General features: G+C 35.1%; 2 protein-coding genes across 4 annotated transcripts; both read left to right on the forward strand.

Annotated features, from left to right (window-relative positions):
- Positions 1–215: 215 nt before the first annotated feature.
- Positions 216–4178, forward strand: LOC307012517 (phospholipid scramblase 1-like). Its single transcript, XM_079639268.1, has 5 exons — positions 216–334; positions 565–785; positions 2121–2282; positions 2409–2573; positions 2802–4178. Exons 2-5 carry the CDS (start codon positions 693–695, stop codon positions 2859–2861), a joined length of 480 nt encoding a protein of 159 aa, XP_079495394.1. The 5' UTR covers positions 216–334; positions 565–692; the 3' UTR covers positions 2862–4178.
- Positions 4179–5852: 1674 nt separating this feature from the next.
- LOC307012505 (uncharacterized protein) lies at positions 5853–9041 on the forward strand. 3 transcript variants are annotated; one of them, XM_079639240.1, is made up of 8 exons: positions 5853–5971; positions 6110–6181; positions 7005–7172; positions 7786–7995; positions 8091–8183; positions 8436–8555; positions 8734–8798; positions 8882–9041. In XM_079639240.1, exons 2-8 carry the CDS (start codon positions 6169–6171, stop codon positions 9011–9013), a joined length of 801 nt encoding a protein of 266 aa, XP_079495366.1. In that variant the 5' UTR covers positions 5853–5971; positions 6110–6168; the 3' UTR covers positions 9014–9041. The 3 variants fall into 3 exon arrangements, with proteins under 3 accessions (XP_079495366.1, XP_079495367.1, XP_079495368.1); XM_079639241.1 differs by having other exon boundaries at positions 5863–5971; positions 6110–6135; XM_079639242.1 differs by lacking the exons at positions 5853–5971; positions 6110–6181 and having other exon boundaries at positions 7146–7172; positions 7827–7995.
- The last annotated feature ends 2750 nt before the right edge of the window (positions 9042–11791 follow it).

Here is an 11791-nt window from a genome sequence, read left to right on the forward strand (position 1 = left end):
GTGTCAGTGTGAAAGCATGGTGAACGCAATAGATGCTGTGTCTGTAGTTGATGATAAATTGTTGAAATGTATGAAATTACTATTATTTTATTTACGATAAAATTAGCGAAGTTGCATTTGATATTATTATATTACAAATATGATACCTTCTACCTAAATACACAAAACAAACCTGATGAGCATTCATTATTCATCTTTTCATAGAAGGGGAGTTTTTTATTTTTTTATTGTAGGAAAGGTACATCTCCATCTTTCTTATTTCGTGTTACTAGTATATTCTTTGCATTTCAGATTGACCAGATCCTTATTCATCAGAAAGTGGAGTTGTTAGAGGGTAAGTCTTTTTGTTTATTATATATTATGTATAGTTGAAGCTGTTTACTATATTTCAGTGCAGTTTGTGCATTCAAGCACATGCTGCCCGTTTCTATTTTTTAACCCTGAGACAATTTTATTCACTGCTGCTTTTTTGCTACACTTTGTTTAAACCAGAGACTTCTTTTAACTCCTAGTTTAATTGTAAACTTTGTTCAACTTCTCTGCATACTTTTTGGTCCTCTACAGCATTCATTGGCTTTGAGACCAACAATCAGTATGAGATCAAGAACAGCCTCGGTCAAAAGATCTTCTCTGCCAAAGAAAAAAATGACTGCTGCACACGTAACTGCTGTGGTGCCCTGCGTAGCTTTGACATGAAGATCAAAGACACCGCTGACCGAGAGGTCATACGACTCATCCGACCTTACCGGTGTGTCTCCTGTTGGTGCCCCTGCTGCCTGCAAGAGGTATGGCTAACCGACCAGTCATATCAAAGCTAATGTAAGATTAACCCTAGATTGCATAAAGTGGGTGTGTTGAATAATGACTCAACACAGTATTTTTGGAAATGTTTTGTCAATAATAATGTAAGGAAATTACAGTTAAGCCACATAAAGAGACCAGTATGCTCAATGAAGACCAGGAGTCAAAGTTGAAGTTCAATCATTTGACAGAGAGTTCACTGAAGACAAAGTTCTCCACACTTGCAGAGGTCATAGAAAATGAGTAAGAGGACCCAGCCTTGAACTAACTTAAGATACAGAAAAACTAGTACTTACTGTATAGTCATATGGATAATCAGTTGACGTCATTTTACAGGTTCGGATAGGTTAACAATACTATTTCATATTTTGTCATTTATATCTACAAGGAAAGTGGAGAAATAAACATGTTTGATATATTAAAACATTTATGAATCATCAATTATTTCATTAATAGGATTATTATTATTTTTTTTAGAAAACCATTGATTCCTATATGGGTTGTTTTGACCTTCTTTATGCATTTGTGTGGGGTTTTTTGTTCATGCATTCTAGGTTTAAAAGTAAAAATGTGAAGATAAAAATGCATTTAGTTATGTTAGTTAAGTCTCAAAAACCTGAAATGTTTAAATCTAATCGCTGTATAGGATCTAATCTTTGTGTTGGGTTTCAGCTAGTGACCCATCTAAAGGACATCTACTACTGACAGGAACATGTGTGTGACTTATGAGTTATAAATGGCATAGAGTCCGTATGGACCTAAAGAATGAGTCTGACAGTCTTCAGTCACACTGTTCATTTAGTTTACGTTCACACTACTGTGCAAAAGTTTAAGGCCAGTATGCTTTTGAAAGAAATTAATTATTCACCAAGGATGCATTACATTGATAAAAAGAGACCGTAAAGTAATAAATCAAATCAAATGCTGTTCTTTCTATTCCTCTAAGAATCCTGAAAAAATGAATCACAGTTTCCTCAAAACTATAAAGCAACACAGCTGTTTCCAAAATTGATTACAAAATTTTTAATAAATAATGTAATAATTAAAATAAATGTTTCTTGAGCATCAAATCAGCATATTAGAATGTTTTCTGAAGGAACATTTGACACTGAAGTCTGGAGTAATGATGCTGGAAATTCAGCTTTTCCATCACAAGAATAAATAATATTTCACAATATTATTATTAGTGTTTTCACGCCTTTCAAGCCTTGGTGAGCATAAGAGACTTCTTTCAAAAACATTAAAGAACCTTACCGGCACACATAGCTATTAGCTTAAAAATCGATACATTTATCATTTATTGAATACGTCACCTTCAGATGGAGGTACAGGCCCCCCCTGGAACGACCATAGGGTATGTGAAGCAGGACTGGCACCCCTGTTATCCAAGATTCTCCATCCAGGGGGCCAACAAGGAGACTATGATGAAGCTCGAGGGACCCTGCTTGGCATGTAACTGCTGTGGTGATGTGAACTTCGAGGTAGCTATTTAGAATTGGATTGAAATCGAAATTCATAGGCAGATGTTATTATTACACCAAGCAAAATCTTGCAAATCAAGCAAAAGCTGGTGGGTTCTCGCCATAAAGTCTTATTTCTTTCTTTAGCTCAAAGGCAAAGACGGTAGTGGGAAGCCTATCGGTCGAATCAGTAAGCAGTGGAGCGGCCTGTTAAAGGAAGTCTTCACTGACACTGACAACTTTGGCATTCAGTTCCCTCTGGACATGGATGTTAAGATGAAGGCTGTACTTTTGGGCTCTTGCTTCCTTATTGTGAGTATTAAACTAACAACACATTTAATGATCCACACATTAGATGGTAGTCTGAAGTGCTAGGTAATGCCTTAGAGGGCATTCCAGTATGCATACGAGCACAGATCGTTTACCATTATGCAACTACTATCAATATAAAAATATAGAAATCACATAGACTGGAACACATTCTTCCCCACTGGATATCTGTTCTGACTCTTTGATTTTGTTCTCTTTTTCTTTTCATAGGATTTCATGTTCTTTGAAAAAGTTGGAGACACAAACCAGCGCAATACTGTGTTCTCTTAAAGCTCCTGAAAAGTTACTTATAAAGGAACATATTTTCAACTAACTCGCATCACTTTGCAAACATTTTTTAATCTGATGAAATTCCCACAGTCTGTGGATGGCCTCCAAGTCTGGACTTCCTTTATTTCCTGTGTTTTCTTAAGTAACCAAACCTTATAGAAAGCTGCCACTGCCGTGAACCCGAAGGTCATGTTCATGGTCATTTTATAATGTTCACATGACCAGCAATATTTACAATGACAGCTATCATGAGTAACTGTTCACTGGTGCCTTTAAAACAGCCATTACCTAGAATAAATCACTGAACAAATTACTGTTACAGCACAAGCAGCTAACATTTGTATGTTTTTGTTATCTTTTTTCTTAGAAATCAACCATATGCATGTTTTTTTTTTCTCATACATAAAGTATATTTTTCTGTCTTTAAGAAGAAAATTCACTTTTATTGTGCTAAATGCAAAGCATTTTTGTCAATGTACACAAATGTTCCTACACAGCCAAATAATGCATGATGAAGTGGGCAGTACAACTAGCAAGTTACTGACTTGAGGAAAAAAAACAACCAAGTAGTTGCATGGTTTCTGTGTGTATGTTACTTTGTAAGCCGAAAGCCAAATCATATTGACTAGTAGGGTTTATTCAGTGTGTGAAGAAATAGTGTCCTACTTAATAATCCTAATAGCGCTTGGAAAACCAGCTTCCGATTGACCCGCTCTCGAATCTTAGGATGGTCTTAAATATGAAATGTTTGCCAATTAAATAAATAAATAAGTAGCATGACATACAAATAACAATTCAGGAAATAATTCTGAAAACTATTAATAATTGAGTAAAACGATTAAGTCAGTTTTCTGTCGTTACATACCACATGGCAATGTTTTTGTCCTGGTTTGCCATATAGAGACTGTCCTTCTATCAGTATGGGAATATATTAAATATAGATAACAATTTACAAATATGTTTAACACTTTTTGTTTAGCGTCTGTGTTTTGGTCACTATTTTCCTTAAACTTTGATATTTTCTCACATTATACACTGCAAATGAAAGTTGTTCTCTAAAGTAAGTAGGCTACCACTTATACATTGTAAAAAATAGTAGTAACATCAGTTTAAAAATTTTGTACACAAATTTTCTATGTTATTCAAATTTACCACCACGGTAGCTAGTTACTAATTGGTTCAACTGACAGTTACAAAACTCCCTGGTCTACCCATCCATAATCAATATACATGTGTCTTTTTGTCTGTGTTTATATTAGTACTTTGTATTATGTGCAATATTAGTGTAACATTATACATAATAAACGTATAATATTATGTTGGTGATTTGTGTGATTTTTATGACTGGCTCTAGGAAAAGTTCTAAAACCGGCATATTGGTGCACTGTAAAAATATATACATTTTACAGTAGCTGTGCAGTGTATTTTTTTTTCCTTTATTTTTGAAATGCACTAAATATTAATACAATTATAAAATAGACTGAAATCGTGTTTAATGTTAAATATCTCATTAACTTCAACACTGCTTCAGTGTTACTTTAACATTCTGTAGTGTGTACACTGAGCAATGTTCATTTAACACTGAGGATTTTGATGGGGTTAAGATAAAGATATTGTATTTTAACAGTAAGAAACTGTAAATCTGTTTATGGATCTTAAAAAAAAAAAAAAGGTAATTTGTCCTACAGCAGATTTTCCACAGAATGTCTGTTAAAAAAGAAAAGTACTGTCGAATTAAAAAGATAAATCTGTTAAATTATTTCCAGAATATACATTCATTTACTTTCAAATAGCCAAATTTACTTGTACTTGCACTTACTAGAAAATAGTTGAACTCAAAAAAAGAATAAATGTTGAAAGTTAATGTTTTTTTTATTGAATAGGAAGGGAGATCTGTTAGTGTTTTGGTTTATTTTATTTTATTCAGTTGAGTTTCAGATATATTCAGCTGTTTGACCAGTAGTTTAATTTTATATTAAGAAATATTCTTTGTTTGAACTCAAATTAAATTTTCACAATATTATACTCGCATTACTTACATATTATATTATAAATAGTAGTTTTTAAACTTAAAAGGTTTAAGGCAATTTACAGTGAAATCCCTGTTTTGTTTTGTTTTTTACAGATTATCTGTTTTTAATTCAAAGACATTTTCTGTTGTTAAAAGACATTCTCTGGAAACTCTGCAGCCAGAAAATTGTTTTTTTTTTTTTTAACAGTGTGCAGAACTAATATGTAGGCCTATCTAAATAAAGGTTTTCAGATGTGAGCCAAAGCTAAAATAACTAACATTTACACTTTTACAATACCTGTCAATCTTCTTAAACAAAATTAGGAAAGAAGCATTACCTAAAATGAATGATACTTTAGGTTTACCTCCATATACACACACACAAAGACAGGAGACAGTGCGACAACATTTTTTGATGTCAATTAATTATAATATTATAATTTCTGTTTTTGTCTTATTTTAAATAATTAGGTCACCTTGAGGCCCCCTAATTCGTTAAGAACCACTAACCTTACAACTTCCCAGGTTCATATTTTAAAGAATAAGCAAAAAAAAAAAAAAAATAGACCATTAAGTAGTTTTTTTTTTTTTTTTTTTTTTTGTAGATCTGGGAATCCATTTTGACCAAAATCAGGTCCCAAATTCAGATTAGATCAACACTTTGTATTAAATTACATAATAAATTACATGGATGCATAGATGGATAAGTCTGATCTGAAGTTAATAACACTTTATAATAACTAATTTAGTCAATTTATTAATGTCTTCATTCATTTTGTGGTGCTTTTTATGTTATGTATGCTAAAATCTCTTATCTCACATTTTACCTGCTAAGACTAATGTGAGGCATGAGGTAAATAGGATTTAAAAAAAATCTTGCACCTTTCTTGGGTTGTTAATTTGAATATGTAAGAAAAGGGGAGGGGATATACTATAAAAACAGAAAGTGTAAGTGCATATAGGACAATGCCACAAACATTTGTGTTTGTATCTGCATACGCTAAACGAAAGGAAATCACAAAATATTATTAATTCCTTTATCCTAACAATCATTCCAACACCAAAGAACTTCACTGGGCTTTTTCGAGGAGCATCCTAGGTAAGATGTTGTGCAGAGTTTTAATAAGTGATCATTTACCAGTGGTCTTTGTAGTTGTTGGAAATCATTCTTAATACCCAAATACAATTGTGTAAAAATGTATTTATTTATTTATTTATTTTCCCTCCATCACCACAGAGGTTGTGCTGCTTCTCTAACAAAAGGTGATTGTGCAGTCCAACAGACTTGTCGTCAAAATGTCAGAGCCAGGTACTGACGTTTTATTCGTTTTAAATAATAATGGTAACACTTTACAAAAAGGTCTCATTTGTTAACATTAACTAATGCATTAAGTAACGTGAACTAACAAGGATCACTATGATTTTAACTTTTATTAACCTTTCTTAATGTAAGTTATTAAAAATGTTTATGTTAGTTCACGTGCATTAACTAATGTTAACAGATACAACTTTTGATCTTAAAAATACATTAGACTAAGACTAATAAATGCTAAAGAAGTATTGGTCATTGTTAGTTTATGTTAACTAATGTGATTAACTAATGTTAACAAATAAAACCTTATTTTAAAGTGTTACCATAATAATAATAATAATAATGTCTTTATTTAGTTAGTAGTCACAGTTTTACAGTGCCATTGTTTGCAGAAGACTACTGCTATGTGATTTGTCTTGAAGTGAATTTTCTTCTTTGAATTACATTTTTTCATTCTAAACAACTGGTGCATGTGAAATGCACATTAACTAGTTTTGGCACATTCTATACAACAAGCTTCCGTTTGTGTTTTGTCTGTCAACCGTGAGTGGCTTCAACGTTCTTTTTTCTCTTCTGTAAATGTCCCTGAATAGTTATCACCTTCTAACCATCAAGTTCAACATTGCTTAGAAAAAGCCTTGATCCTAAAACTAGGCCATATGACAGCTTTGTTTGATGAACAGACCAAAGTGGTTATTCACTGAAAGTCTGACCACCCACTGTAGCTCTCAATGTCGTTCTCACTCAGACTCAGTTTTGGTGTGTAAAGATGGATGTCTATGATCTGAAACTCAGAAGATGTCTTGTCATACTAAACTAGGTTGTCCACCCCAAATTGACCATCCAAATCCCATGCCTCAGCCTGAAGGTCCTGCACCGGCTCCTCCTGCAGAGCTCCAGCCAGTGAACCAACCAGCTTCAGTTCAGCTGGTCATGAATCTAACTGGTCCAAGCAATCCAGCACCTCACCATGGTCATCCATATGCAGGTAAACATAGAATAAATGTATGTTTGGGCAGTTTATACTAATATTTAGATCTTCAAATTAACTAGATTATTACACTCTAAAAAATGCTGGGTTGTTTCAACCCAATTTTGGGTAAAATATGGACAAACTCAAACGTTGGGTTAAAAATGTAATGTAAAAATTTAACCCAACGTTTGGGTTTGTCCATATTTTACCCAAAATTGGGTTGAAACAACCCAGCATTTTTTAGAGTGTAAAAATAAAAAGTTCAAGTTTTTCAACTTGCTTTATCGAATATTGTTTAAACTAGGCTATCCGGTCCAAAACTACCTTCCAAATCCAATTCCTCAGCCAGGACAGTACATAGCCGCCTATCCCACAAGAGGTTATGGAGTACCTGAACCGGCTCCTCAACCTGCAGGGATCCATCCAGACAGTCAACCAGCTCCAGTTCAGCCGGTCATGAATCTGTCCGGTCCAAGTAATCCAGTACCTCACCAGGTTCAGCCATATACAGGTAAACATAAAATAAATGTATAACTGAGTGTTATTATTGTCTCAAACTTGGCTCTCCAGTCTTCCAAATTTCTTGCCAAGTTTTTTTACTTGCTTTATCGAATATTGTTTAAACTAGGCTATCCGGTCCAAAACTACCTTCCAAATCCAATTCCTCAGCCAGGACAGTACATAGCCGCCTATCCCACAGGAGTCTCCAGTCTTCCAAATATCTTGCCTGAAGGTCCTGCACCAGCTCCTCAACCTGCAGGGATCCAGCTAGTGAACCAACCAGCTCCAGTTCAGCCAGTTATGAATCCAGCACCACACCAGGATCAGGCATATACAGGTAAACATAGAATAAATGTATAACTGAGTGTTGTTATTATTGTATCAAACGTGGCTCTCCAGTCTAAAACAGTCATCTAAATCTCTTGCCTGAAGATCCGGCACCTCAACCTGGAGGGATCCAGCTAGTGAACCAACCAGCTCCAGTTCAGCCGGTCACAGCACCTCACAATGGTCAGCCATATGCAGGTACAGAATAAATGTATCTGAGTGTTACATTGAGATGTGCAAATGTTCAACTAAAACAAAGGCTCCACTTTCCATATACAATAAAAGTTCATATTTTCAAATGTACTTTGTTGTCTCTTTATTGTCTGTTCATTCAATGATCCAGAACACAGAAGCACATCAATACAAATAGTGGGACACAAAAATTTTTTGATTATCGTCTCAAACTAGGCTCTCCAGTCTAAAACAATCTTCCAAATCTCTTGCCTGAAGGTCCTGCACCGGCTCCTCCTGCTGAGCTCCAGCCAGTGAATCATCCAGCTCCGGGTCAGCTGGTCATGGATCCGCCTGGTCCAAGCAATCCAGCACCTCACGAGATTCAACCATATGCAGGTAAACAGAATAAATGTATATAGGAGTGTGATGTAATATTTAGATGTTCAAATGTTATTTATTTTAAAGTCATAAGGAAATTGTGTGTGGAATGGATGTATTTAATGATCATTAATGCTGTAAAGACAATGGAAGGCTAATGATGATGTATCTCTTTCCTCCTCGTGAATGTCTCTAGCACCTGCAGTTCCACCGCTGGCTATACCTTTTGGAGTCCCACCCGGTCTCGAGTACCTCATTCAGGTGGGCCTCTCTCTCGTTCTATCAATACATTTGTCTTAAAGTGTGATGTCTGACTGTTTTGTTTCGTTTTTTGTGCATTTCAGATCGATCAGATCCTTATCCACCAAAAAGTATCGTGTATAGAGAGTGAGTCTTCTCCGAGCCATGTTCATGTTTCTTACTTAATCATATTAGAGCACTGCCAATGTTTAAAAGCATTTTTGTCCTTGCCTTAATAATTTCTGATAGATTGCATAATTTTACCTGTGCCATATTTAAAGGGATAGTTCACCCAAACACTTTGTCATCATTTACTCACCCTCATCTTGTTCCAAACTTTATGAGTTTCTTTCTTATGCTGAACACAAGAAAATTTATTTGAAAGAATTTTGATAACCAGACAGTTGACGACAGCCGTTGACTTCCAAAGTATTTTTTCTCCTACTATGGAAATCAATGGATGTCGTCAACTGTCTGGGTGGTTACCCATATTCTTTTAAATATCTTCTTTTGTGTTCAACAGAAGAAATAAACTCATACAGGTTTGGAACAACTTGAGGGTGTTTAATGACAAAATGTTCATGTTTGAGTGAACTATCCCTTTAATCTGACAAACTTTGATCATACTTGTCTACAGTGTTCACTGGCTTTGAGACCAACAACTAGTATAAGATCAGGAACAGCATCGGTCAAGAGATCTACCTCGCAAAAGAAAAAAGTGACTGCTGCACACGCAATATCTTTGGTTCAGTGCGCAGTTTTCAAATGCAAATTAAAAACAAAGTGGGCCAAGAGGTCATACGGATGAACAGACCAATGCGCTGCTTCCTCCAAGAGGTAGAAGACTTTATCAGTCTCTTCAAGGGTTATGCAACATCTAATTAAAATGTCTTAATATAGATATTGAAAGGAGCTCCAACATTTAAGGCTTTAGACCACAACAACAAATCGACGAGGATGCCATTGGCACCAAAAGTGACATTAAGCAGAATCAGTGAAACTTTTTTTTTTTCGCTTAAAAAAGATGTTTGTATAGTTGCATTTTTAACAAGAGTTACTGCTTTGTGAAGGAATGTTTTAGTACATAAACTACAACGAGAGATGTAAAGTCTCACAAACCTATGCATTACAATTCCCGGTTCATTTGAATAAATGACTCGTGATTCGCGAGGAAGTGATGTTGTGAATTCGGTATCGGCTCTAAGTGATTCAATGACAGTCTGATTCAAACCAATTATATTATGTAACTACCTGTAACTGTAGGTGCCTCAAATAACTTAAAGGGGTGGTATAATGCCCTTTTCACAATATGTAAAAAAAAATCTCTGATGTCCCCAGAGTGTTAGTGTGAAGTTTTAGCTCAAAATACCCCACAAATATTTTTATATAGCATGTTAAAGTTGTCACTTTTTGAGGGTTAGCAAAAACGCACCGTTTTGTGTCTAGCCCTTTAAATGTAAATGAGCTGCTGCTCCAGACACAGAGGGCGGAGCTTCAAGAGCTCATGTGTGTTAGCAGTTTGATTACCTCACGCAGACACACTAAAATGACAGAAACTGTTCTGCCTTTTATGTTTAAACGGAGTCAGACAAAGATGGAGAGACTCAAGAAGAAGTGTCAACATGTAGAATGCAACAGGACGTCTCTGAATGGTTAGTTAATGAATTTATGTAGCTGATGTGGAGTTAACTATCTTCAATTAGCATATTCTGTCATGATAATCTATAAATCACTCGTAGGAACTGTTGTGAGATGCACACAGAGTGACTTTCTATTGCATGTGAAAAGACAGATGCTATGAGCTGACTCACAAATGTGCTCTACAACAACTCTTCCTCTTCTCAACATGGACTGTGTGTTCCCGGGGGCGGGGTCTATGTACATTTTAGGGTTGGTGATGTCACTAACCTGTGAGGAATGTCGTGTAGTCCCTACCAGCCGTTTGTTGTAGTCATTAAAAAACGATTTATTTAAAAGCAAATATCTTCCTTTTCTTTGAACTTTGAGCATTGTAACTTTGCAGAGGTTGTTTATCAAACAGCAACATTACACACTAACTAAAGTTAGAAAAGTGGGTAACACTTTACAATAAGGTTCATTAGTTAATGTATTAACTAACATTAACTAACCATGAGCAATACATTTGTTACTGTATTTGTTAATCTTTGTTAACGTTAGTTAATAGAAATAAAGCTGTTCATTGTTTGTTCATGTTAGTTCGCAGTGCATGAACTAATGTTAACAAGATTTTAATAAAGTATTAGTAAATGTTGAAATTAACATGAACAAACATTAATAAATGCTGTATACGTGCAGTTCATTATTAGTTCATGTTAACTAATGTAGTTAACTAATGTTAACTAACGAACCTTATTGTAAAGTGTTACCGAAAAGTGAAATCATACTCAACCCCCCCTTTAATGTGTCTACTTATTGCACACATTTCACATACTTTCCTTTCTTATTTATTACTTGATGTGAATTTTCCACCCTCAGATTGAGGTACAGGCTCCCCTTGGAGTTACCATAGGCTTGTGAAAGCAGTGAAACAGGAGTGGTCCTGGTTTTTACCAAAATTCTCCATCCTGGGTCCCAACAATGAGGTACTGCTGAAAATCCAGGGGCCATTTCTTCCTCTCAAATGCTGTGGTGACATAAACTTTGAGGTAACTTTTATTTCAGGCAATGCTACTGCTAGAAAAAAAAATTTTTTAGTCTCAAACATGTTAAGGTGTTTTGCATTTTGTGTACCAATGCATGTTTTGTACAACTAGTAATAAGGTCTGTCTTTAGGTAAAAGGCATGAATGGTGGGAATTCAATTGGTCAAATCATAAAACAACGAAGTGGTTTCTTAAAGAAATGCTTCACTGATGCCAGCAACTTTTGTATCCAATTCCCTCTGGACATGGATGTTAAAATGAAGGCTGTATTATTGAGTGCTTGCTTCCTCATTGTGAGTAAGAAGGTTTTCAGTGATTCACTGGACAGCTGTATAAATTGTATGCTAGAGAA

The sequence above is a fragment of the Phoxinus phoxinus genome, assembly GCF_949152265.1.
Source record: "Phoxinus phoxinus genome assembly, chromosome: 2".
NCBI lineage: Eukaryota > Metazoa > Chordata > Actinopteri > Cypriniformes > Leuciscidae > Phoxinus > Phoxinus phoxinus.

Excerpts from the sequence above, each read along its gene's own strand:
- LOC307012505 (XM_079639240.1), top strand. Across the intron at positions 7,996-8,090 it reads CCAGGATCAGGCATATACAG|ATCCGGCACCTCAACCTGGA; the intron begins GTAAACATAGAA and ends TCTTGCCTGAAG. Across the intron at positions 8,799-8,881 it reads GTCTCGAGTACCTCATTCAG|ATCGATCAGATCCTTATCCA; the intron begins GTGGGCCTCTCT and ends TGTGCATTTCAG.
- LOC307012517 (XM_079639268.1), top strand. The coding sequence starts at position 693 with ATGAAGATCAAAGACACCGCTGACCGAGAGGTCATACGACTCATCCGA. Across the intron at positions 786-2,120 it reads GCCCCTGCTGCCTGCAAGAG|ATGGAGGTACAGGCCCCCCC; the intron begins GTATGGCTAACC and ends CGTCACCTTCAG. Across the intron at positions 2,574-2,801 it reads TGGGCTCTTGCTTCCTTATT|GATTTCATGTTCTTTGAAAA; the intron begins GTGAGTATTAAA and ends TTCTTTTCATAG.